Source organism: Brassica rapa, unplaced genomic scaffold (genome assembly GCF_000309985.2).
Source record: "Brassica rapa cultivar Chiifu-401-42 unplaced genomic scaffold, CAAS_Brap_v3.01 Scaffold0174, whole genome shotgun sequence".
In the NCBI taxonomy this organism is placed as follows: domain Eukaryota; kingdom Viridiplantae; phylum Streptophyta; class Magnoliopsida; order Brassicales; family Brassicaceae; genus Brassica; species Brassica rapa.
In genome coordinates, this window is record NW_022610118.1 from 105,551 (window position 1) to 129,276 (window position 23,726).

The 23,726-nt window shown below is 41.9% G+C and overlaps 3 protein-coding genes across 3 annotated transcripts; all 3 read right to left on the reverse strand.

The window, feature by feature from the left end:
- Positions 1-2,397: 2,397 nt before the first annotated feature.
- Positions 2,398-4,093, reverse strand: LOC117129817. The gene is made up of 2 exons (XM_033283052.1): positions 3,447-4,093; positions 2,398-2,446 (listed from the first exon to the last, which is right to left on the reverse strand). The coding sequence occupies exons 1-2, from the start codon at positions 3,908-3,910 to the stop codon at positions 2,398-2,400; spliced, it is 513 nt and encodes a 170-aa protein (XP_033138943.1). The 5' UTR covers positions 3,911-4,093.
- Positions 4,094-5,437: 1,344 nt separating this feature from the next.
- Positions 5,438-8,743, reverse strand: LOC117129818. Its single transcript, XM_033283053.1, has 2 exons — positions 6,004-8,743; positions 5,438-5,467 (listed from the first exon to the last, which is right to left on the reverse strand). The coding sequence occupies exons 1-2, from the start codon at positions 8,026-8,028 to the stop codon at positions 5,438-5,440; spliced, it is 2,055 nt and encodes a 684-aa protein (XP_033138944.1). The 5' UTR covers positions 8,029-8,743.
- A 2,431-nt stretch (positions 8,744-11,174) lies between these two features.
- Positions 11,175-23,361, reverse strand: LOC117129819. The gene is made up of 2 exons (XM_033283054.1): positions 22,716-23,361; positions 11,175-11,346 (listed from the first exon to the last, which is right to left on the reverse strand). Exons 1-2 carry the CDS (start codon positions 23,177-23,179, stop codon positions 11,175-11,177), a joined length of 636 nt encoding a protein of 211 aa, XP_033138945.1. The 5' UTR covers positions 23,180-23,361.
- Positions 23,362-23,726: the final 365 nt, after the last annotated feature.

Below are 23,726 nucleotides of genomic sequence, written 5' to 3' on the forward strand. Positions count from 1 at the left end.
GAACGTATCACAGCTTCAACACCTTCAAGACTACTCGCGTGTAGCTTCAAAGCCGTTAGCTTGTAACTCTCTAAAGATCAAACCCCAGATTCAAATGAACCTGGCTCTGATACCATATGAGATTAAGAGATCCTTAGAGTAATCAGAATAAAGAGAGTGTTTAAGAAGTGATTAAGAGAAGTTTGTGAAAGATTAAGAGACTAGATAGAGCCGTTTAGAGTCTAAGAGAGAACCATAGTGTCTAAGAGATTAGAGAGACTCAAACTGCATAATCTTATTAATGAGTGAGGTTACATATTTATATGGAAAGCATAAGGGTTTACAAGAGGCGAAATGGGCACTATTGAAGCATGTAGAGTCAAGGTTGCTTTCCGGATGATTGGATGATAAGGCTCACACGCTTTGCCTCTTTACAGCCTGTTCCAACCTGGCACGCTCTTCCCTTATCCACTCAACGGTCTGATCCCTTCTCCTTAAGTCCCCAAGGTAACATTTCCTTGTTACCGTTTCACTTGGTCGAGGTTGGGTATGTTTTGGTCGAGACCTTTGGTACGGACGGTACGGCCATGTACGGCCTTGTACGGACGTCCGTACCATTCAAACCCAAACTCCCTAAGCTTCTCCATCTCTTCTCCTCTTCAACTCCTCTTCTCTCCATACCAATATAATCAACTCAACTCAACACTGGTAACATTATGCTTAAGGCCCTAACATGTGGATGTACTAGCCTAGCATGCCACAAAGCATCCTTACTTAAAGAAACCGAGCTAAACGAAAAACAAGAACTAGAGATAGGAGAGAGATCTTCAAGCATGTAAAGGTCTCCCTTAGTTGCTCCTTGGCCGATCAACTTACTGCTCTTAATATCCTGAAACTTCACATCATTAGGACTAAAAATAACATTGCAATCATGATCAGTAGTGCATCTCTTGACAGATAACAAGTTTGAAGTAAATTCAGGCATGTAGAATGCATTAGACTCTTTATTAAACAGTTTCAACCTACCAATGCCTCTAATAGGAATTCTATCTCCATTAGCAATCATGACATGACCTTGGGTAGGTTCTATATCCGTAATCAACCTGTTATCACTAATCATGTGATGAGATGCACCAGAATCAATAATCAAAGGTTTATGTATATCCTTAGCTAGATGACTTCTAGGATGATCATTGTTATTTTTTAAGTTCTCAAGTACTCCTAAGAGTTAATAAGCAACGCTATGTTCAGTTTTACCAATCAAGGGATTCTCTAGTATGTCTAGCAACCTATCAGTTCTACTAGACATAGTATGAGCAGCAAAAGAATAACCAAGAGTATTGGGTCTTAGTTTGTTACCAGACTCTTTAAGAGCTTTGATGAGTGCATCTATGTCTGACTTCCTGATCACCTCATGCTCTAGGTTCTTTCCTCCTGAGTGGTGAGAAGAGAGAGCTCGCCCTTCACTCTCATTCACTTGTGAGGATGTACCAGCCCCGGATGCACTGCCACTGCTTGTCTCGGTGGACATGTGAGCTCTGGCTTCTCTCTCCTTGTTGAATTTGCTTGGCTTGAGGTGAGGGTGAAGTATCCAGCATTGGCTCTTCTTATGGCCTGGCTTCTTGCAATGATCACAACTCCCTTCAAAGCGGTCACCATACTTTCTTCCATCATTCTTGTAACCCGCCTTGTTTGCTTGCACATCCTCAGCCTGATGAGCCATAGGTAGCTCCCCCTTTCCTCCAAACAAGGCTAGAGAGCCTTCCTCCTTCTGCAGTTGAGAGCACACCTCCTCCATTGTTGGTAGGCTTGGCGATCTCAGTATGTGCTTTATGACATCCTGGTAGCACACGTCTAAGGTCATCAACAACCCAAACACTTGATCCTGCTCTCTCCTCTCCATGATGATCTCTTGATCACTGGTGCTTGGGCGCAGGTTATCCAGCTCAGACCAAAGAGCTCTGAACTTCCCAATGTGTGTAGTAAGCTCTACACCACCTTGCATCAAGGAGGTGATGGCTTTCTTCAACTCAAACACACGGTTAAGGTTTGAGACATCTCCAAATGTCTTCTGGAGCGTCTCCCATAGGTGCTTAGGTGTCTCACAGAAGATGTAGGATTCAAGCAAAGGGACTTCAATAGAACTGTGTAGCACGGACAGCACCATCAGATCTTCTTGAACCCATTTCTTCTTCACCTCAGCTTCTGTGAGTACTTTTCCACCCTCAGCTTCCTCATTCCCTTTGGCCACTGGCTCTGGACCATCATCCGTGATGTGGTTCCACAACCCTAGCCTCCCAATAGCAGTCTTCACCAGCCGAGACCACAACAAGTAGTTTCCTACACCTTTTAAGGCAACCGGAACCGTAACAAGCTTACTGTAGTTTCCTTCCATCTTCTCTTTGCCTCTAGTTACTTCTAGTCTTCAATCTTGTACTTCAGTTGAGCTTCTTCTACCACACCAGATCTTCAAGAACACACGGGACCAAAGAACCAAGGGTAAGACACTTCAACACACTGACAAGACTTCCCGGAAGTATCAAGAACAAACGCAAGAACACAAAGAAGGAATGAGTAAGAATCACACAAAGGAACTAAGATATCTCAATACCAAAGCCAACCTGGCTCTGATACCATGAGATTTTAGAGATTTAAGAAGGTATTGAGAGATTAAGAAAGATTAAAGAGAAGTTTAGTGAAAGATTTAAACAAGTATCATGGTTTGAGAGTGATTAAGAGACTTTGTGATGAACTCCTAGGATGCGTCTCTGGATGGATCGGGATAGATCCTTGCATAAACGAGTCAAGGACTCAAGTTTATCAAGGTTTGTGGATTGATTGGTGACACAAGAGGCTGCGGAAAGGCTCCTTGATACTCCTAGGCTATAGATCGTATATGACACACCAAACTAAGGCCCTTAACACTGGATATTACACACCAGTAGACTGGATATTACACACCAGACACTTCAACAACTCGCAAAGCAAGAGAGAAGACACCAAAAAGGTTTTAAACAAAAGATAACTTAGATTAGAATGAGGGTTTGTGATACACTTAAATAGAGAGATCCTTGTACATGCACAAGGTCTCGAAAACATAAGAAAACATAAAGGAGAAGGCTCCACACGGTTTCAAAGTAATAACATAACACTTAGAGTAAAACATAATATAAGATAGTTGATGAAGTCGGTCCAAGGTGCCTTAGGCCGAGTTGCATCCAAGATACATCAACTAGGAATGTGTAAGTGAACTTGATACCTCATTAAAAACCTTGATTAGAAAACCCATTGGGACAAAACTAATCAAGGGAAAAAGAGTATACCAAGCCACTTGCCTAGATGATGATCAGCTTGATGATAAGATCACCTGAATGGTGATGAGTGTGTCTTGGTGGCTCAAGCTTCTACCAAGACAGTCTTCTTGCTCCTTAGAGATCTTCAGTATGTTTCCAACAGCTTCCTTGAGTCTTCTTGTCATTGCACGAGTTATGGGACCTGTGGGAATGGCTAGGACATCTTCTTCTTCAGCTAGTGTATCTTCAGTCTCTCCTTCTCCATCTTTATCAACTAGCTGGTCCATGATCATATCATCCCCTCCCACTTGAAAAGGATTTGTCCTCAAATCTGGCTCATCTGCAATAAAAGGAATCAAGTCAGTAACATTGAAGCTATTACTCACATCATACTTACCTCGCAAATCCAGCTTGTAGGCATTGTCGCTGATCTTCCTTATGACCTCAAAAGGTCCATCAATCCGCGGCATTAGCTTGGACTTCCTTTCATTTGGAAACCTCTCTTTCCTTAGGTGAATCCAGACCTGATCACCCACTTCAAAGACCATCTCACGCCTTCCTTTGTTGGCATGCTTAACATACTGTTTGGTTTTCGCCTCAATGTTGAGCCTAGCCTGCTCGTGGAGTTGCTTCACCATCTCTGCCTTCTTTTTGCCATCAAAGCTGACCCTTTCACACTCAGGTAAAGGGATTAAATCCAAAGGAGAGTTGGGATTGAACCCATAAACAATTTCAAAAGGAGAAAACTTAGAAGTAGAATGCACAGCATGATTGTATGCAAATTCACAATGAGGCAAATAGTCTTCCCATGATTTCAAGTTTTTCTTTATGAATGTACGCAAGAGTGTTCCAAGAGTCCTATTAACTACTTCAGTTTGTCCATCAGTTTGTGGATGACAAGTAGTAGAAAACAAGAGTTTAGTACCTAGTTTAGACCAAAGAGTCTTCCAAAAATAACTAAGAAACTTAGTATCTCTATCAGAAACAATAGTCTTAGGCATGCCATGTGTACGCACAATCTCTTTAAAGAACAAGTTAGCAATATGCAATGCATCATCAGTTTTGTGACAAGCTATGAAATGTGCCATCTTTGAGAACCTATCCACAACTACAAAGATCGAATCCTTTCCAGTCCTAGTTCTAGGCAATCCAACAATGAAATCCATAGATATGTCATTCCAAGGATGATAAGGTATAGGGAGAGGAGTATACAAACCGTGAGACTGAACCTTAGATTTAGCTTGCTTGCAAGTTGCACATCTCTCACATAGTTTCTCCACATCTCTTTTCATCCGAGGCCAAAAGAAGTGATCCTGCAAAGTTTTAAGAGTCTTTGCAACACCAAAGTGACCCATGAGACTTCCTCCATGAGATTCCCTAACAAACAAGTCTCTCAAAGAACAGTTAGGCACACACAATCGATTATCATAGAAAAGAAAACCATCATGTCTAAAGTAGTGTCCTACAGCCAATTTCTCACAAGAGTTGTAAGCCTCTCTAAAATCAGGATCATTCTCATACATTCCTTTAATCTGCTCAAATCCTAATAGCTTAGCATCAAGAGTGTTCAAGAGAACATACCTTCTGGATAGTGCATCAGCAACTATGTTTTCCTTACCTTGTTTATACTTGATGACATAAGGAAATGTCTCAATGAACTCAACCCACCTTGCGTGTCTCTTGCTGAGCTTGTTCTGTCCTTTGAGGTATTTGAGAGACTCATGATCTGTGTGTATGACGAATTCTTTAGGCCAGAGATAGTGCTGCCAAGTCTGCAAGGCTCTCACCAAGGCATACAGCTCTTTATCATAAGTTGCATAGTTGAGGGTAGCTCCTCCAAGCTTCTCACTGAAGTATGCAATGGGTCTCTTCTCCTGCATCAATACAGCACCAATACCAATTCCTGAGGCATCACATTCTATTTCAAAAGTTTTATGAAAGTCAGGAAGTATAAGAAGAGGGGCATGAGTAAGCTTCTCTTTAAGGCATTGGAAAGCAAGTTCTTGTGCTTCTCCCCACTTGAATCCACTTCTTTCTTGATTACTTCGGTCAAGGAGATGCAATGGTGCTGAAGTCTTTCACAAAGCGCCTATAGAAGCCAGCAAGTCCATGGAAGCTTCTTACTTCACTCACGGTTTTAGGAATTGGCCATTCTTGTATAGCCCTTACTTTCTCCGGATCAACTTTAACCCCATCTGCACCCACAATAAAACCTAAAAAGACCAAGTTATCTGTGCAGAATGTACATTTCTTAAGATTAGCATAAAGTTTTTCTTTCCTCAACACATCAAGAACAGTCTTAAGATGGTCTATATGCTCTTCTAGACTCTGACTGTAGATTAGGATATCATCAAAGTAAACTACCACAAACAAACCTATAAAGGACCTAAGCACATGGTTCATCAATCTCATGAAAGTACTAGGTGCATTAGTCAATCCAAAGGGCATAACTAACCACTCATATAACCCATGCTTAGTCTTAAAGGCAGTTTTCCACTCATCTCCTTCTTTCATCCTAATCTGATGATATCCACTCTTTAGATCTATCTTAGAAAAGATGCATGAACCATGTAATTCATCAAGCATATCATCTAATCTAGGAATAGGATGGCGATACTTCACTGTTATATTGTTGATTGCTCTACAATCAACACACATGCGCCAGCTTCCATCTTTCTTGGGCACAAGCAGTACTGGAACAGCACAAGGGCTCATGCTCTCTCGGATATGCCCTTTCTCCATCAGTTCCTCTACTTGTCCTTTGTAGTTCTTTGGTCTCAACCGGATTGGTTCTGTATGCTGGCCTGTTGGGAAGTGTAGAACCAGGCACAAAGTCAATTTGGTGTTCAATCCCTCGCACTGGTGGTAGTCCTTTGGGACTATCTTCTGGAAAAACATCTTGATATTCCTGCAAAAGAGACACAAGTTCACTCGGATACTCCGGTGCAATATCAGTAGTAGTCAAGAGTGATTCCTTATAGATAAACAAAAGAATAGGAAGGTTAGAGCAGAGAGATCTTTTAACATCACCAGACTTGGCATAGAAGTTTAGTTGCTTTGTTGATTCAGCGGGTAGATCAATCTCTTTCTTCTTTTGTAGTTGGAGCTGATCAACCTGAACTTCCTTAGGAGTCATAGGCACAAGAACTGTCTTTCTCCCTTTAAACTCAAAGGTGTGCTTGTTGGCATACCCATCATGTATCACACGTCTATCTGATTGCCACGGCCTTCCAAGGAGAATGTGTCCAGCTTCCATAGGCAGTACATCACAAAGAATCTCATCTTCATATTTACCAATGGATAAGGGAACCACAACCTGAGTAGAGACTCTCATCTCGCCCTCTTCATTGAGCCATTGGAGCCTATATGGTTTAGGATGCTTCTGGACCCTCAAACCCAACTTTTTAACCATAGTCTCACTCGCAACGTTGACACAACTGCCTCCATCCACAATAAGACTACAGACCTTTCCTTGTACTAGACATCTAGTATAGAAGAGATTCTCTCTTTGCTCCATCTCTTCGGTCTTGCTTTGAAGACTCAAGGTTCTTCTAGCAACTAGCAACCTTCCAGCGACCGGGTTGGCAACATACTCCTCTTCTGAACTGTGATCTTCTTCGGCCTCTGTCTCCTCATCAGTAGATTCATATTCTCCATTGTCATGAAGGATCATCACACGTTTGTTGGTGCATTCATTAGCGTAGTGTCCTCTTCCTTGGCACTTAAAACACTTAACATCTCTTGATCTTGTAGTAGAGGCTTCAGCTTTCCCTTTATCCTTGCTGAGGGAACTAGTAGGTTTTTCCTCATCCTTTTGATATGACTTGCTCTCTTTCTGGTGACTTGGCTTATCTTCTTTAGCACCTTGATATCTAGTTCCATAGTTGCCTCGGGAGTGACCTTTTCTCTTTACTTGTTGTTCCACTAGAATGGCTTTGTGTAGCATCTCCTCCATCTCCAAGTAGTGTTGCATCTCCACACTGTCTTGTATCTCACGGTTGAGTCCTCCAAGAAACCGTGCCATAGTAGCTTCTCTATCCTCAGATATGCAAGCTCTTAACATCAACAACTCCATCTCCTGATAGTATTCTTCGACTGTCCGTGAGCCTTGCGTGAGTTTTCTTAGCTTCTGATGGAGATCCCGGTGGTAATGGCTAGGCACAAATCTCTTGCGCATGAGAGCCTTCATTTCTGCCCAAGTCTCAACAGGAAATTCCCCATTGCGCCTTCTATTGGTGACTAGTTGATCCCACCAACTCAAAGCATAATCATAGAACTCAGTAACAGCAATTTGAATCTTCTTAGCTTCTGAATAACGCCGACAATTGAAGACTAGATCAATCTTCTTCTCCCATTCTAGATAAGCATCAGGATCGGCTTTGCCATGGAAAGGAGGTATCTTGATCTTAACTCCAGCAAGCTCATCTCTTTGATACCTACGCCCTTCATGGTCACGTCTAGATCTTCTACTGCTGTGTCTAGAGGAAGAGCTATGTCTAGAAGCCGAGCTGTGCCGTGCCCTATCTCTTTCATAAAAGTTATCAGTTTCTTGTGAACCAGCATGCTCTTGTCGTTCACGTCCATTCCTCCTAGGTGCTTGCTGATGATCAGTCGTTTGGTCTTGTCTACCAGGGGCTCTCTGATCGTATCTCTCATCCAGCAACTTTACCAAGTCTTCCATTACTTGTTTGGTGATAGCTTCTTGTAGGAGTTTGTTTCTTCTCATATACGTTGCATCATCTTCTTCAGTTCCCATTGTTTTCTGTTACACACAAAAGACTGAAACAAGTAAGTAGTTCCACGGGCAATTTGATTTATGATTCGAGATTCAATGAAAGAAACAATCGGAAACAATCAAACAAATCTCAAGCGACGCGGCAAATCAATACCGTGATCAACAAGTAAGGAATTCAAATCGATTTTATTGACACAATCAACTCAGATTTATCAGAAAAGGATTCGAGATTCAACAGGTGATGATTTGAGATTAAACAAAACTTGATCTACGGTTCTAGTAACAGATCGAATCACACGAACACAAGGAACTTTCGGATCAAGCAACCTAGTAACGTAATCGACAAGAATGTGAAAAGTTTTATTCAAAACTTGATCAGAATCCTCAGATCTATCAATATTGAACCATGAAACAATAGATCTATCAATCCTATCAATGATACTAATCAGATCGAGTGAGAAACAACACGCAAATCCCAAATGATCAAAGATATAAAACGATAAAGAGTAGATCTTATGAACAAACAAAAGAGAAATCGAAACTCCCCTTCCAGAGTGCTCTGATACCACTTGATGAACTCCTAGGATGCGTCTCTGGATGGATCGGGATAGATCCTTGCATAAACGAGTCAAGGACTCAAGTTTATCAAGGTTTGTGGATTGATTGGTGACACAAGAGGCTGCGGAAAGGCTCCTTGATACTCCTAGGCTATAGATCGGATATGACACACCAAACTAAGGCCCTTAACACTGGATATTACACACCAGTAGACTGGATATTACACACCAGACACTTCAACAACTCGCAAAGCAAGAGAGAAGACACCAAAAAGGTTTTAAACAAAAGATAACTTAGATTAGAATGAGGGTTTGTGATACACTTAAATAGAGAGATCCTTGTACATGCACAAGGTCTCGAAAACATAAGAAAACATAAAGGAGAAGGCTCCACACGGTTTCAAAGTAATAACATAACACTTAGAGTAAAACATAATATAAGATAGTTGATGAAGTCGGTCCAAGGTGCCTTAGGCCGAGTTGCATCCAAGATACATCAACTAGGAATGTGTAAGTGAACTTGATACCTCATTAAAAACCTTGATTAGAAAACCCATTGGGACAAAACTAATCAAGGGAAAAAGAGTATACCAAGCCACTTGCCTAGATGATGATCAGCTTGATGATAAGATCACCTGAATGGTGATGAGTGTGTCTTGGTGGCTCAAGCTTCTACCAAGACAGTCTTCTTGCTCCTTAGAGATCTTCAGTATGTTTCCAACAGCTTCCTTGAGTCTTCTTGTCATTGCACGAGTTATGGGACCTGTGGGAATGGCTACGACATCTTCTTCTTCAGCTAGTGTATCTTCAGTCTCTCCTTCTCCATCTTTATCAACTAGCTGGTCCATGATCATATCACTTTGAGATTTAAACTAGAGAGAGAGAGTAGAGAGAGAGTGATTCAATCTCGTTAATCATTAATCTGATGAGGTTACAACTTATATAGTATGAGAGCTTAGGGTTTACAAGGTTTAAAGATAAGCTAAAGCATGTATAGTCAACCAGGAGAGGAGCGCATATCATAAAGCACCCAATGAGCTTCTTCCCGCGTGTGAAGCATCTTGGATCTTTGACTAGGATGCTGACAGTCTGTCACAGCCTGGCACAGCCTGTCAGATGCGCTCCTCAAGCTCTCTCAACGGTCTGATCCAAGTAGAGTATGGTAGAAGGTAAGAATGATCCGTTTACTCCCCTCATGGTTAAACGGTCATGGTAACTTCTTCTTTACCTTGTACGGCAACCTTGTACGGCCTGTCCGTACACTCACATCCCTAACTTCATCCTCAAGCCTCTAACCTTCTCCAGCTTCATATCACATAGTTGCATCACCTCATTTCAACACAAATCAGGTGATTACAGTTTCCCAATTTGGGAATAGCACAGCTTCATCGTCGTTCCAATCAAACCAGGATGAATCACTTTGTGAGAAGCTTGATTTGGATACATAAAGTGGTGGAGAATCACCAGGAAGTTAAATAAATCTCATAGGAGTTGGGATGAAGAAGTTATCCCACTTTCAAATCAGGTGATTCCAGTTTCCCAGTTTGGGAATAGCACAGCTTCATCGTCGTTCCAATCAAACCAGGATGAATCACTTTGTGAGAAGCTTGATTTGGATACAAAAAGTGGTAGAGAATCAAAGGAAGATGAATAAATCTCATAGGAGTTGGAAAGAAGAAGTTATCCCATTTTCAAATCAGGTGATTCCAGTTTCCCAGTTTGGGAATAGCACAGCTTCTTCGTCGTTCCAATCAAACCAGGATGAATCACTTTGTGAGAAGCTTGATTTGGATACATAAAGTGGTGGAGAATCACCAGGAAGTTGAATAAATCTCATAGGAGTTGGGATGAAGAAGTTATCCCACTTTCAAATCAGGTGATTCCAGTTTCCCAGTTTGGGAATAGCACAGCTTCATCGTCGTTCCAATCAAACCAGGATGAATCACTTTGTGAGAAGCTTGATTTGGATACATAAAGTGGTGGAGAATCACCAGGAAGTTGAATAAATCTCATAGGAGTTGGGATGAAGAAGTTATCCCACTTTCAAATCAGGTGATTCCAGTTTCCCAGTTTGGGAATAGCACAGCTTCATCGTCGTTCCAATCAAACCAGGATGAATCACTTTGTGAGAAGCTTGATTTGGATACATAAAGTGGTGGAGAATCACCAGGAAGTTAAATAAATCTCATAGGAGTTGGGATGAAGAAGTTATCCTATGACTTTTGAGAAATGTAAAGTAGAATCTGAGTTTATAAGAGAATAAGAGATAGATTAAGAGAGAGTAAGAGATTATGAGACTAATGGAGAATCATTGTGAAATGTGTAGAGAGATTTAGTGATTAGAACTGTCTAACTTTCATTAATGTGATTGAGATACAATATATAGTGAGTAGGAGACACTAGGGTTTCAGTATACAAGCATGTGAGGTCAAAGCATAAGGGGAGCGCCCATTTGAAAGTGTCCAATGAGAGCATCCGCGTGTGTGAGGCATCTTTTGCTTTATGCCTTATCCTTCCAGTCCATGACAGTCTGTCACACGCTCCTTCTCCCTTCCTTATCCATTCTCAACGGTCTGATCACTTTGCCTAAGTGATCAAGGCTTCTTCCCATCATACAAAGTTACTTGGGTAACTTTGTTTCACCATGACTGAGTTACCTCCTCCATTTGTACGGCCTAGTACGGATTCTGTACGGCCTTGTACGGATGGCTCGTCCATGATATGCCTTAACTCCCCAAGCTCAACTAGTTCCCATAAGTCTCCCTTCCTTATATCCTCATCTCTTCAACACTCCCCCTCAAGCTTAGCTTTGTGAAAGTCTAAGCTTGGACAGCCATGAGATCTTCCTCATTAAAAACCTCACCAAGGAAAACCCATTGGGACAAAACCTTGATGAGGGAAAAAGAGTAAAGACCTCACAGCCAAAGGGGATCAGCTCCTTCTCTTCCCAAGATCAATGAGGCCCAACCTGATGTGAATGGACTCCATTGTCTTCTGTCTCGCAGCCTTAGTGAACACATCAGCCAACTGATCTTCACTTCTTGTATAGCATGGCAGGATGACTCCTAAGATGATCATATGCCTCACCTTGTGACAATCCACTTCAATGTGCTTGGTTCTCTCATGAAACACCGAGTTGGAGGCAATGTGGATGGCAGCTTGGTTATCACAATGCATTGTCATTGGCGTGGCTTGGTCAATCTCCAAATGCTTCAAGATGCCTTTGATCCACACCAGCTCGTTGGTAAGCTTCCGCATAGCTCTATACTCAGCCTCTGCACTTGAGCAAGACACCATTTTCTGCTTTTTACTCTTCCAAGTAACCAAGTTGCCTCCAATGAATGTGCAATAGCCTGTGGTTGATCTCCTGTCTGCTCTATCACCAGCCCAATCTGCATCACAGTATCCAACCACTTCAGTGCTCCCATTGCAACCCATCCAAACTCCTTGATCAGGTGAGCCGTTGAGATACATCAAGATCCTCTCCACCATGCGCCAGTGATGCTCCTTAGGCACTTGCATGTGTTGACTCACATGATTCACAGCAAAACAAATGTCAGGTCTAGTTATGGTAAGGTAAATCAATTTACCAACTAGTTTTCTATAAAGTTTAGGATCCTGATAAGGTTTGCTGTCTTCAATCTCCCCCTCTCGTGGGACTTTGTAGCCATCCTCCATAGGCATCCTTGCTGTCTTGCCTCCATAAGGACCTGCACCTTTCAAAAGATCAAGTGTATACTTCCTTTGGGACATGAACAACCCTTCCTTGGATCTACATATCTCAATTCCAAGAAAGTATTTCATTTCTCCCAAGTCTTTAATCTCAAACATGGATTTAAGGAACTCCTTGGTTGCTATGATACCTTCCTTGTCACTTCCTGTGATAATGATATCATCAACATACACAAGGAGTGCAATCATACCTGAGGGAGTGGTGAGAGTGAAGAGGGTGTGGTCTAGTTCAGACTTCTTGAAGCCTCGGCCATTCAGAGTAGTACTCAGCTTGTTGTACCAAGCTCTTGGTGATTGCTTCAGTCTATAGATAGCTTTCTTCAGTCTCAACACATTCCCTCTTTTCACTAAGTGTTCCAAGCCTGGAGGTGGATGCATATACACTTCATCCTCCAGCTCTCCTTGTAGGAATGCATTCTTCACATCCATTTGCCATAAGCCCCATCCAAGATTCACAGCCAAGCTTAATACAATCCGGATTGTGTGTAGTTTAGCTACTGGTGCAAAGGTCTCAATGTAATCCTCTCCATAAGTTTGAGTGAAACCTCTTGCAACCAGTCTTGACTTCTTCCTCTCAACTGTTCCATCAGCCTTATACTTGATTGTGAAGATCCATCTACTAGTCACAGCCTTCTTCCCTTTTGGTAACTCACTCTCATACCATGTATCATTCTTGATCATAGCTCCTGCCTCAGCTCCAACTGATTCCTTCCATTCCTTATCCATTAATGCCTCTTCATAGCTTCTTGGAATGTAATTCTCATCCAAATTTACCATAAAAGCACAATGTTCTTCAGGGTATTGAGCAAAGGAGCACACAGCTTGAGAGGGATGCTCCACAGCTTGGGCATTGTAGTACACTCGCGTGTTTACCCAACTGGAAGGATCCTTCCTCAGCCTTGTGCTTCTTCTCAATACAGGTTGTTCTTGCTCTTGAACCGGTTCATCTTGTGTACTTGGTTCTTGAACTCCACTCTGATGTTCTTCATCTTCTTGGCTTTGCTCACCTTGATGATGAGAACCTGAGTTGATCTCTTCTCCTTCTTCACTCAAGCCGACTCCTTCTTGGCCATTTTCTTGAGTTTCAGGTTCACTTCCCCCCTCATGATCAAGGTGAGGTGTTTGTGTAGCTCTAAGAGGGTTCACTTGAGCTTCCTTCTTGACCCCCACCACTCGCAGACTGATCCTGGTTCATGCTGATGCCTAGACCTTCTAAGATAGTCCTTAAGACTCCAGCCTTATCTGATGTGAGATCTTTCAATTCCTCTTGATTCTTCTCCTCATAGTATCCTCTTTCTTCAATGAACTTCACATCTCTAGATACAAGTACTCTTCTAGCTTCCGGATCATAACACTTGTATCCTTTTTGAGTTGTTGAGTAACCAATGAACATTGCCTTCCTGCTTCTGGCTTCTAACTTGTTTCTCAACTCTCCTGGTACCAGCACATAGCATAAACACCCAAATACTCTTAGGTACTCCACTGATGGCTTGTGCTTGTTGAGAACCTCAAATGGTGCTTGATCCTTTAACACCTTAGTAGGAATCCGGTTGATCAAGTAGCATGCAGTTGCAACCGCATCACTCCAAAATCTCTTTGGGACATTGGCTTGAAACACCAGTGATCTAGCTACCTCCATCAAGTGCCTGTTCTTCCTCTCAGCCACCCCATTCTGTTGTGGAGTATAAGGACAGCTTGTTTGATGCAAGATCCCATGATGATTCATTTGGCTCTTGAACGCATAGCTTGTGTACTCTCCTCCATTATCTGACCTAAAAATTTTAATCTTGGCATGATAATGGTTAGTCACATAAGCTTGAAAGTTCTTAAATGCATCTATCACTCTATCTTTTGATGGGATTAAAGTTAACCAGGTGTATTTGAATTTTTCATCAATGAATGTCACAAAGTATTTATGATTATCCCTAGATATGCAAGGTGCAGTCCAAACATCAGAATGTATAAGATCAAAGCACTTATCATAAACACTAGTAGAGTTTGGAAAAACAGTTTTACAATGCTTGCCTAAAATGCAAGCTTCACAATCCTTATTCTCAAATGAAACACCTGGTAACATCAAGTTCAAAGCCCTACCATGGGGATGTCCTAATCTAGCATGCCACAAAGCATTTTTATTTAAACTAGAAGCAGAAGTAAATGAGCATTTGTGATTGGAAACAGGTTCAAGTTCTTCAAGCAAATACAACTCTCCTTTAGTGATTCCTTTTCCAATCATTTGGCTGCTCTCAATATCCTGAAACTTCACATCATTAGGGCTGAATATAACATTGCAATTCAAATCAGTTGTGCACTTCTTGACAGATAACAAGTTGGATGTGAAATCAGGCATATAGAAAGCTCTAGAGTTTTTGTCAAACAATTTCAAGTTTCCTATTCCTCTAATAGGTATCTTATCTCCATTTGCAATCATAACATGTCCATTAGTTGGTTCTATATCTTTAATGAGATTTGTATCACTAATCATGTGATGAGATGCACCAGAATCAACAATTAATGGCTTAGTTATGTTGCTAGCAGTGTGACACAGGTTCAATGGTGATCTAAATGCTTTAAGCTCATGATACATCCTAGCATTTCTATCAAAGGTGTACTCGGCTCTAGCATTGTCACTACACTTAATGCTATTCATCCTAGCAATGTCAGTAACATATGGAGTATTATCTATAGTCCTAGCTATCATTGATGCACCAAATGAGTACCCATGAATGTTACCATTCTCCTTGAGCATTTTGATGAGTGCATCCATCTCGGATCTCCTTATGAAGTCCTGATCATTGCCGCGGATGTTAGGAGTTGCTGAGTATGTCACCAGTGCCTTGCCATCACCCTCACGTCCCTCTCCTTCAGCTCCACGGTTAGATGGTCCTGCTCCATCAGATACATGCGCCCTTGCCTCCCTTTCCTTCATGAACTTCGCCGGCTTCAAATGAGGATGAAGTATCCAGCATTGGCTCTTCTTGTGTCAATGCTTCTTGCAATGATCACAATTGCCATTGAATTTCCTATCCTCATACTTGCCGTGTGCTGCTTTGTTGGCTTGTGGAGTCTCTTCATGATCAGATTGCACAGCATTTGCAAGAGACAGCTCCCCCTTGCCTCCAAACAAGCCAATGGAGCCTTGCTCCTTTTGTATCTGAGCACACGCCTCCTCTAGATCAGGTAGCTTCTCGGACCTCAACATGTGCTGGATTAGACCAGTGTAGCTTGGATTCAGCGTGAGTAGGAGCCCAAAGACCTTGTCCTGCTCACGCCTCTCATTTAGGAGCTCTGGAACAAGTGTACTTGGCCTAAGCATCTCCAACTCAGACCACAGTGACCGGAACCTTCCCAAATGCTTGGTAAACTCCATGTCTTCTTGAGACAACCCATTGATTGCCTTCTTTACTTCAAACACACGGCTCAGATTGGAAGTGTTTCCATACACCTTCTTCAGTGTGTCCCACAGCTCCTTGGCTGTCTCACAGTAGCTATAAGCATCCAGTATAGCTGGCTCCAACAAGGCATGAAGAACTGACATCACCATCATGTCTTCTTGCTGCCACTTCTCAGCTTCACTCTCCGAGACACTCTCCTTGTCTCCTTCTTGGGTAATCAGCTTAGGAGCCTCACCGGATGTGATGTGCTTCCATAAACCCTTGCTTCCCACAGCAGTCTTCACCATCCTAGACCATACTAGGCAGTTACTTCCCTTGAAAGTCACCGCAACCTTCATCTTCATTCCGCTTTCCATCTTCAACAGCTTCACTTCAATAGCTTGCAAAAGACATGATCTTGGACCTCAGATTCGCAACCCCAGCTTCCCACCTTGTATCTTGTCTTGTATCTTCAAAGAACCTCCAAAGAACCAGAAAAGATCTCCCACAAAGTAGTTGAAACCTTTGTGATGTCGAATCTCTCAAGAACACTCCAAACACACTCACTTGATCTCTTAAAGCTTCAAGTTTGAATCTTTAAGAGAAACACCAAAGAACTCAGATTGAAATCAACCTGGCTCTGATACCATATGACTTTTGAGAAATGTAAAGTAGAATCTGAGTTTATAAGAGAATAAGAGATAGATTAAGAGAGAGTAAGAGATTATGAGACTAATGGAGAATCATTGTGAAATGTGCAGAGAGATTTAGTGATTAGAACTGTCTAACTTTCATTAATGTGATTGAGATACAATATATAGTGAGTAGGAGACACTAGGGTTTCAGTATACAAGCATGTGAGGTCAAAGCATAAGGGGAGCGCCCATTTGAAAGTGTCCAATGAGAGCATCCGTGTTGAGATGAGGAGTAGTTATGGAGGGTTGAAGTTACTTGGGTGGAGAAAGTTACCACAGTAAATATTAGTTACTGTGGTAAAAAGGGTTAAAAGAAAGTTACCTTAGTGAAAGGAGTTACTTGAGAGTGAAATGGGTAAAGGGAAACTTACCAGGAAGAGAGGAGTGTGCGCTGAGGTTGGGATAAGGTTGTGGATAAGGTGGAGAGCCTTGACAGGCTGTGACAGGCTGGAAAGGCAAAGCATCTCAGTCCAAGATGCCTCACACACGATCACTCTCTCATTGGCTGAGTTTGAAATGAGGAGCCTCTTCCCTTGACTCCACATGCTTAGAATAGTGATCAAATGGAAACCCTTGTATCTGATCTCTCTCTATATATTGTAACCTCATCATTAATAAGATTAAGCAAGTTATGAGTCTCTCTTAGTCTCTCTCTAGTTCTTACTTTAGACTCTTAATCTCATTTTATACTTTAATCTTCTCTAAATCTCTTCTAATCTTTCCTAAATACTCAGATCACTCTAAACATCACTAAAAGTGATATGGTATCAGAGCCAGGTTAGTGAGAACCTGAGGTCGTGTGAGATTCTTTGAAGCCTCAAGGTTGAAGCTTTGAAGAAACTCTTGTGTGTTCTTGTGTGTTTGAGATTTTCTGGGTACTTTTCAAGTTCAAGACTGGTTGTGGTGTATCATCTGAAGCTGTGTGGGTTGAAGATCGAGGCTGTGAAGGTTTCTACAAGTCACTCAACTCAAGATAAAGTTTCTGAAGCTTAGAGAGTTCATCATTCAACATGGAGAGTGGGATGAACATGAACATGAAGGTAGCTGTGTGTTTCAAGGGAACCAACTACTTGGTGTGGTCTCGGATGGTGAGAACCACGGTGGGAAGCAAGGGGTTGTGGAAGCACATCACCCCCGGAGAAGCTCCAAAACTCATCACTCAAGGAGAGGATGATGGTGAGGCTGCAAGCAAGGCGGAAGAGAAGTGGCATCAAGAGGACATGCTGGTGATGTCTGTGCTTCATGCGTCACTTGAGCCGGCTATTCTGGATGCATACAGCTACTGTGAGTCTGCTAAGGAGCTGTGGGATACTTTGAAGAAGGTGTATGGCAACACATCAAACCTAAGCCGAGTGTTTGAAGTGAAGCAAGCCATCAACAACCTTGTACAAGAAGACATGGAGTTCACCAAGCATCTAGGGAGATTCAGGAGTCTCTGGTCCGAGATGGAGATGCTTAGGCCAAGCACAACGGATGCTGATGAGCTCAACAAGAGGAGAGAGCAAGACAAGGTCTTTGGGCTACTCCTCACGCTGAACCCGGCTTACAACGGTCTCATCCAGCACCTGCTTAGAGAAGACACTCTACCTGATCTTGAGGATGTGTGTGCGCGGATTCAGAAGGAGCAAGGCTCCATTGGGTTGTTTGCAAAGAAAGGAGATCTTTCCCTTGCAAGCCAGGCAACTCAAGAGGAAGGTAGTGAAGCTCCACAAGCAAACAAGGCTGCGGCTGCGCATGGGAAGTTTGAGGAGAGGAGGTTCAATGGGAGTTGTGATCACTGCAAGAAGCATGGCCACAAGAAGAGCCAATGCTGGATACTCCATCCTCACCTCAAGCCGGCTAAGTTCATGAAGGATCGTGAGGCAAGGGCTAATGTCTCGGATGGTACAAGTGGAGCTGGTACAAGCAAAGGAAAGGAGATAGATGGGCGTGAGGCAGGTGATGGAAAGTCTCTTGTAGCCTACACTGGAGCATCAAGCAACCGTGGGAACAATGATCAAGAGTATCTAAGGAGATCCGACCTTGATGCGCTCATTAAGATGTTCAAGGAGAATGGTAACATCTTTGGGTATTCTTTTGGTTCTAGGGTGGTAGAGAACTATGAGAATCTAACTAGAACTGATAGGATGCATGAGAGCTTGATAGAAATGGTAAATCAATCTAGAATTGCAAACTTTGCTAGAAATGATCATGCATTCAAACAATCTAGTATCCTTGCACATATTGCTAGTTCTCATGACATTAAGCCATTAGTGATTGATTCAGGTGCATCTCATCATATGATAAGTGACACTAGCTTAATTAAAAACATTGTGCCAATGAATGGAAAGTACTGATTGCTAATGGAGATAAGATTCCTATTAGAGGAATAGGAAGTCTTAAACTATTTGATAAGGAAACTAAAGCTTTTTATATGCCTGAATTTACATCAAACTTGTTATCTGTTAAGAAATGTGCTACTGATTTGCAATGCAATGTTATATTCAGTCCTAATGATGTGAAGTTTCAGGATATTAAAAGCAGCAAGATGATTGGAAAGGGAGTGACTAAAGGAGAGCTATATTTACTTGAAGATCTCACTCCTGTTTCTAGATATAGCTGCTCGTTTACTTCTGTTTCTAGTTCTGGTTTAAGTAAAAATGCATTGTGGCATGCTAGATTAGGACACCCTCATAATAAGGCTTTAAAACTGATGTTGCCAGGTGTTTCCTTTGAGAATAATGATTGTGAAGCTTGCATTTTAGGCAAGCATTGTAGAACTGTCTTTACCAAGTCTACTACTGTTTATGAAAAGTGTTTTGATCTTATTCATTCTGATGTTTGGACTGCACCTTGCCTATCTAGAGAAAACCATAAGTATTATGTAACTTTCATTGATGAACAATCCAAATACACCTGGTTAACTTTAATTCCAACCAAAGATAGGGTACTTGATGCATTTAAAAATTTTCAATCCTATGTGACTAACCATTACAATGCCAAGATAAAGATTTTCAGGTCAGATAATGGAGGAGAGTACACGGGACAAGCATTCAAGCTACACCTAGCTCAGCATGGAATTCTTCATCAGACAAGCTGTCCCTATACACCACAACAGAATATGAAGGTCTTTGGGTGTTTGTGTTTTGTGATGGTGCCTGGAGAGATAAGAAACAAGCTAGAAGCTAAGAGTTCAAAGGCAATGTTCATTGGATACTCATCAAGTCAGAAAGGATACAAGTGCTATGATCCTAACACAAGGAGAGTGTTAGTATCTAGAGAAGTGAAGTTTGTTGAAGAGAAAGGATATTATGAGGAACAGATTCAAGAAGACTTGAAGGATCTTACCTCTGATAGAGCTGAAACCTTGAGGATTATCCTAGAAGGCCTTGGAATCAACATGAATCAAGGACATCAAGGGGGGAGAAGCACTACTGATGTTAGGAGTTTTCAAGGCTCCTAAGACAAATGTTGTAGTATAAAAGATTGTCGAACCAGTTCTGAGGGATATCAAAGCACTGAGAATGCAAGTACTCACTTAATCTAAGTGCAACCAATGATTTAGATGGGTTTTAAACTACTACTAAACTAGAAAGCAATAACAGAATGATACTTTCTTGACTAAGGGAAAAGAGAACTCATGGGCATAGGGATTAGACCTTGGGTGATCAAGTATCGAACTAAGGATGGCAAATGATCAATCAAACTATCAACCTTAAGCCTAGACACAATTCTAAGCAAGCTCTATGTCTAGATGAATGCTCATTTGCTAACATATCTCAAACATCAAATGTCTTTGGTTGAATAATATGAAAGCAATCATTACTAACAAGTCTATTAGCTATCTTAGCACCTTTAACAACAAATGTCTTTGGCAAAGTATACTAAAAGCCTAGGAGAGTTGTCTCGGGCATTTCATCGAACACCTTTCGGGTGAGAAATGCCTAAGGATCAACAACTGAGTGGCCAACTCAGAAGATGCATTATGATTACTCTACTAGCAAGGAAATATGAATAATCTACACTAAAACATCCTAGCTCTAACCTAATCACCCTTAATCTCCCTAACCCATGAATTCAAAAGGTGATTACTCACTAATCTCCATGATTCCTCTTAAACCCATATTGGATTTTAGATTAACCATGTAGAGAAATAGATAAGAAATCAACAAGAACACAACAATCAAAATCCAAGAGATGAACTTCTCTAGAGAGTTTTTGTGTATTTCTCAAAATCAAAAGATAATCTGCCTGGTGGCTACAAAAGATGTTTAAAACATAGGTTTTAGAAATGTAAAACGTCCATAGTGAAATGACCAAAAGGCCCTTAAGTAAAATAGAAATCGAGCAGATAATAGACGCGGAGCGACCTCGGCATGTCGCTCCGACAAGTCGCTCCGGCCTTCGGGAGCGACCTCAGTGGCTCGCTCTGAGAGGTCGCTCCAGGCTTTGCTTCGTGTCGTCTCGCCATGGAGACGCGAGCGACCTCGGGGTGTCGCTTTGGGAGGTCGCTGCGAGAGGGGTGTGAGATGCGAGCGACCTCGGGGCGTCGCTCTGGGCAAGTCGCTCTGGGGGGTGCTTTGGAGCGACCTCATGACGTCGCTGCGGAACCTCGCTCCCATGCTCTGCTCGTCCAATGATCACCTATTTCACGTCCTTTAAGCTCCAAATGCATCCAAATGTCCCCAAGAACTCCATGTGGCACTCCAACACCTAATAAGGACAATGAATGCAAAATGCAACCTAGACATGGCTAAATCCTAATCTACATGATGAAAATGCTCATGGATGAATGGATAAAACAATGCAAATATGCAAGATATCAACTACCCCAGTCCCGGATCATCAGACTTCCAACCTTGAGCATGAGGGGGGGAATGAAACAAGAACGCCAAACCGTGTAGAAACAAGTAGAGAAGAGAGTTCTGGCTCTCATGATCAAGCTGTGGAATCAAATGATCAAGAAGAAGGAGCTGAAGAGAGTCAGCTAAGGGAAGAAGGAGCTGAAGCAAGTCAGCTAGGAGAAGAAAGATCTGAAACAAGTGTGCTGCCACAAGAAGAAGAACAAGAGATGGCGCAAGAAGGGCCAGTATTGAGAAGAAGTACAAGACTGAGAAAGGATCCTTCCAGTTGGGTAAACACAAGAGTGTACTACAATGCCCAAGCTGTGAAGCATCCTACTCAGGCCGTGTGTTCTTTTGCTCAATATCCAGAAGCACATTGCGCATTCATGGTAAACTTGGATGAGAATCACATTCCAAGAAGCTATGAAGAGGCAATGGAGGATAAGGAATGGAAGGAATCAGTAGGAGCTGAGGCAGGAGCTATGATAAAGAATGATACATGGTATGAGGGTGAACTACCAAAAGGGAAGAAAGCTGTGTCTAGTAGATGGATCTTTACAATCAAGTACAAGGCTGATGGGTCGATTGAGAGGAAGAAGACTAGACTAGTAGCAAGAGGGTTCACTCAGACATATGGAGAGGATTACATTGAGACATTTGCACCAGTAGCCAAGCTACACACCATTAGGATTGTTTTAAGCTTGGCTGTGAACCTAGGATGGGGATTGTGGAAAATGGATGTAAAGAATGCATTTCTACAAGGAGAGCTTGAGGATGAAGTCTATATGTATCCTCCACCAGGTCTTGATGAACTCCTAGGATGCGTCTCTGGATGGATCGGGATAGATCCTTGCATAAACGAGTCAAGGACTCAAGTTTATCAAGGTTTGTGGATTGATTGGTGACACAAGAGGCTGCGGAAAGGCTCCTTGATACTCCTAGGCTATAGATCGGATATGACACACCAAACTAAGGCCCTTAACACTGGATATTACACACCAGTAGACTGGATATTACACACCAGACACTTCAACAACTCGCAAAGCAAGAGAGAAGACACCAAAAAGGTTTTAAACAAAAGATAACTTAGATTAGAATGAGGGTTTGTGATACACTTAAATAGAGAGATCCTTGTACATGCACAAGGTCTCGAAAACATAAGAAAACATAAAGGAGAAGGCTCCACACGGTTTCAAAGTAATAACATAACACTTAGAGTAAAACATAATATAAGATAGTTGATGAAGTCGGTCCAAGGTGCCTTAGGCCGAGTTGCATCCAAGATACATCAACTAGGAATGTGTAAGTGAACTTGATACCTCATTAAAAACCTTGATTAGAAAACCCATTGGGACAAAACTAATCAAGGGAAAAAGAGTATACCAAGCCACTTGCCTAGATGATGATCAGCTTGATGATAAGATCACCTGAATGGTGATGAGTGTGTCTTGGTGGCTCAAGCTTCTACCAAGACAGTCTTCTTGCTCCTTAGAGATCTTCAGTATGTTTCCAACAGCTTCCTTGAGTCTTCTTGTCATTGCACGAGTTATGGGACCTGTGGGAATGGCTAGGACATCTTCTTCTTCAGCTAGTGTATCTTCAGTCTCTCCTTCTCCATCTTTATCAACTAGCTGGTCCATGATCATATCATCCCCTCCCACTTGAAAAGGATTTGTCCTCAAATCTGGCTCATCTGCAATAAAAGGAATCAAGTCAGTAACATTGAAGCTATTACTCACATCATACTTACCTCGCAAATCCAGCTTGTAGGCATTGTCGCTGATCTTCCTTATGACCTCAAAAGGTCCATCAATCCGCGGCATTAGCTTGGACTTCCTTTCATTTGGAAACCTCTCTTTCCTTAGGTGAATCCAGACCTGATCACCCACTTCAAAGACCATCTCACGCCTTCCTTTGTTGGCATGCTTAACATACTGTTTGGTTTTCGCCTCAATGTTGAGCCTAGCCTGCTCGTGGAGTTGCTTCACCATCTCTGCCTTCTTTTTGCCATCAAAGCTGACCCTTTCACACTCAGGTAAAGGGATTAAATCCAAAGGAGAGTTGGGATTGAACCCATAAACAATTTCAAAAGGAGAAAACTTAGAAGTAGAATGCACAGCATGATTGTATGCAAATTCACAATGAGGCAAATAGTCTTCCCATGATTTCAAGTTTTTCTTTATGAATGTACGCAAGAGTGTTCCAAGAGTCCTATTAACTACTTCAGTTTGTCCATCAGTTTGTGGATGACAAGTAGTAGAAAACAAGAGTTTAGTACCTAGTTTAGACCAAAGAGTCTTCCAAAAATAACTAAGAAACTTAGTATCTCTATCAGAAACAATAGTCTTAGGCATGCCATGTATACGCACAATCTCTTTAAAGAACAAGTTAGCAATATGCAATGCATCATCAGTTTTGTGACAAGCTATGAAATGTGCCATCTTTGAGAACCTATCCACAACTACAAAGATAGAATCCTTTCCAGTCCTAGTTCTAGGCAATCCAACAATGAAATCCATAGATATGTCATTCCAAGGA

Excerpts from the sequence above, each read along its gene's own strand:
- LOC117129819 (XM_033283054.1), bottom strand. The coding sequence starts at position 23,179 with ATGGTGAAGCAACTCCACGAGCAGGCTAGGCTCAACATTGAGGCGAAA. Across the intron at positions 11,347-22,715 it reads ACTCGTGCAATGACAAGAAG|AGATGAGGATATAAGGAAGG; the intron begins ACTCAAGGAAGC and ends GGAGTGTTGAAG.
- LOC117129818 (XM_033283053.1), bottom strand. The coding sequence starts at position 8,028 with ATGGGAACTGAAGAAGATGATGCAACGTATATGAGAAGAAACAAACTC. Across the intron at positions 5,468-6,003 it reads GAGGAACTGATGGAGAAAGG|ATGGGGTTAAAGTTGATCCG; the intron begins GCATATCCGAGA and ends TTGTGGGTGCAG.
- LOC117129817 (XM_033283052.1), bottom strand. The coding sequence starts at position 3,910 with ATGGTGAAGCAACTCCACGAGCAGGCTAGGCTCAACATTGAGGCGAAA. Across the intron at positions 2,447-3,446 it reads ACTCGTGCAATGACAAGAAG|ATCTGGTGTGGTAGAAGAAG; the intron begins ACTCAAGGAAGC and ends GTGTTCTTGAAG.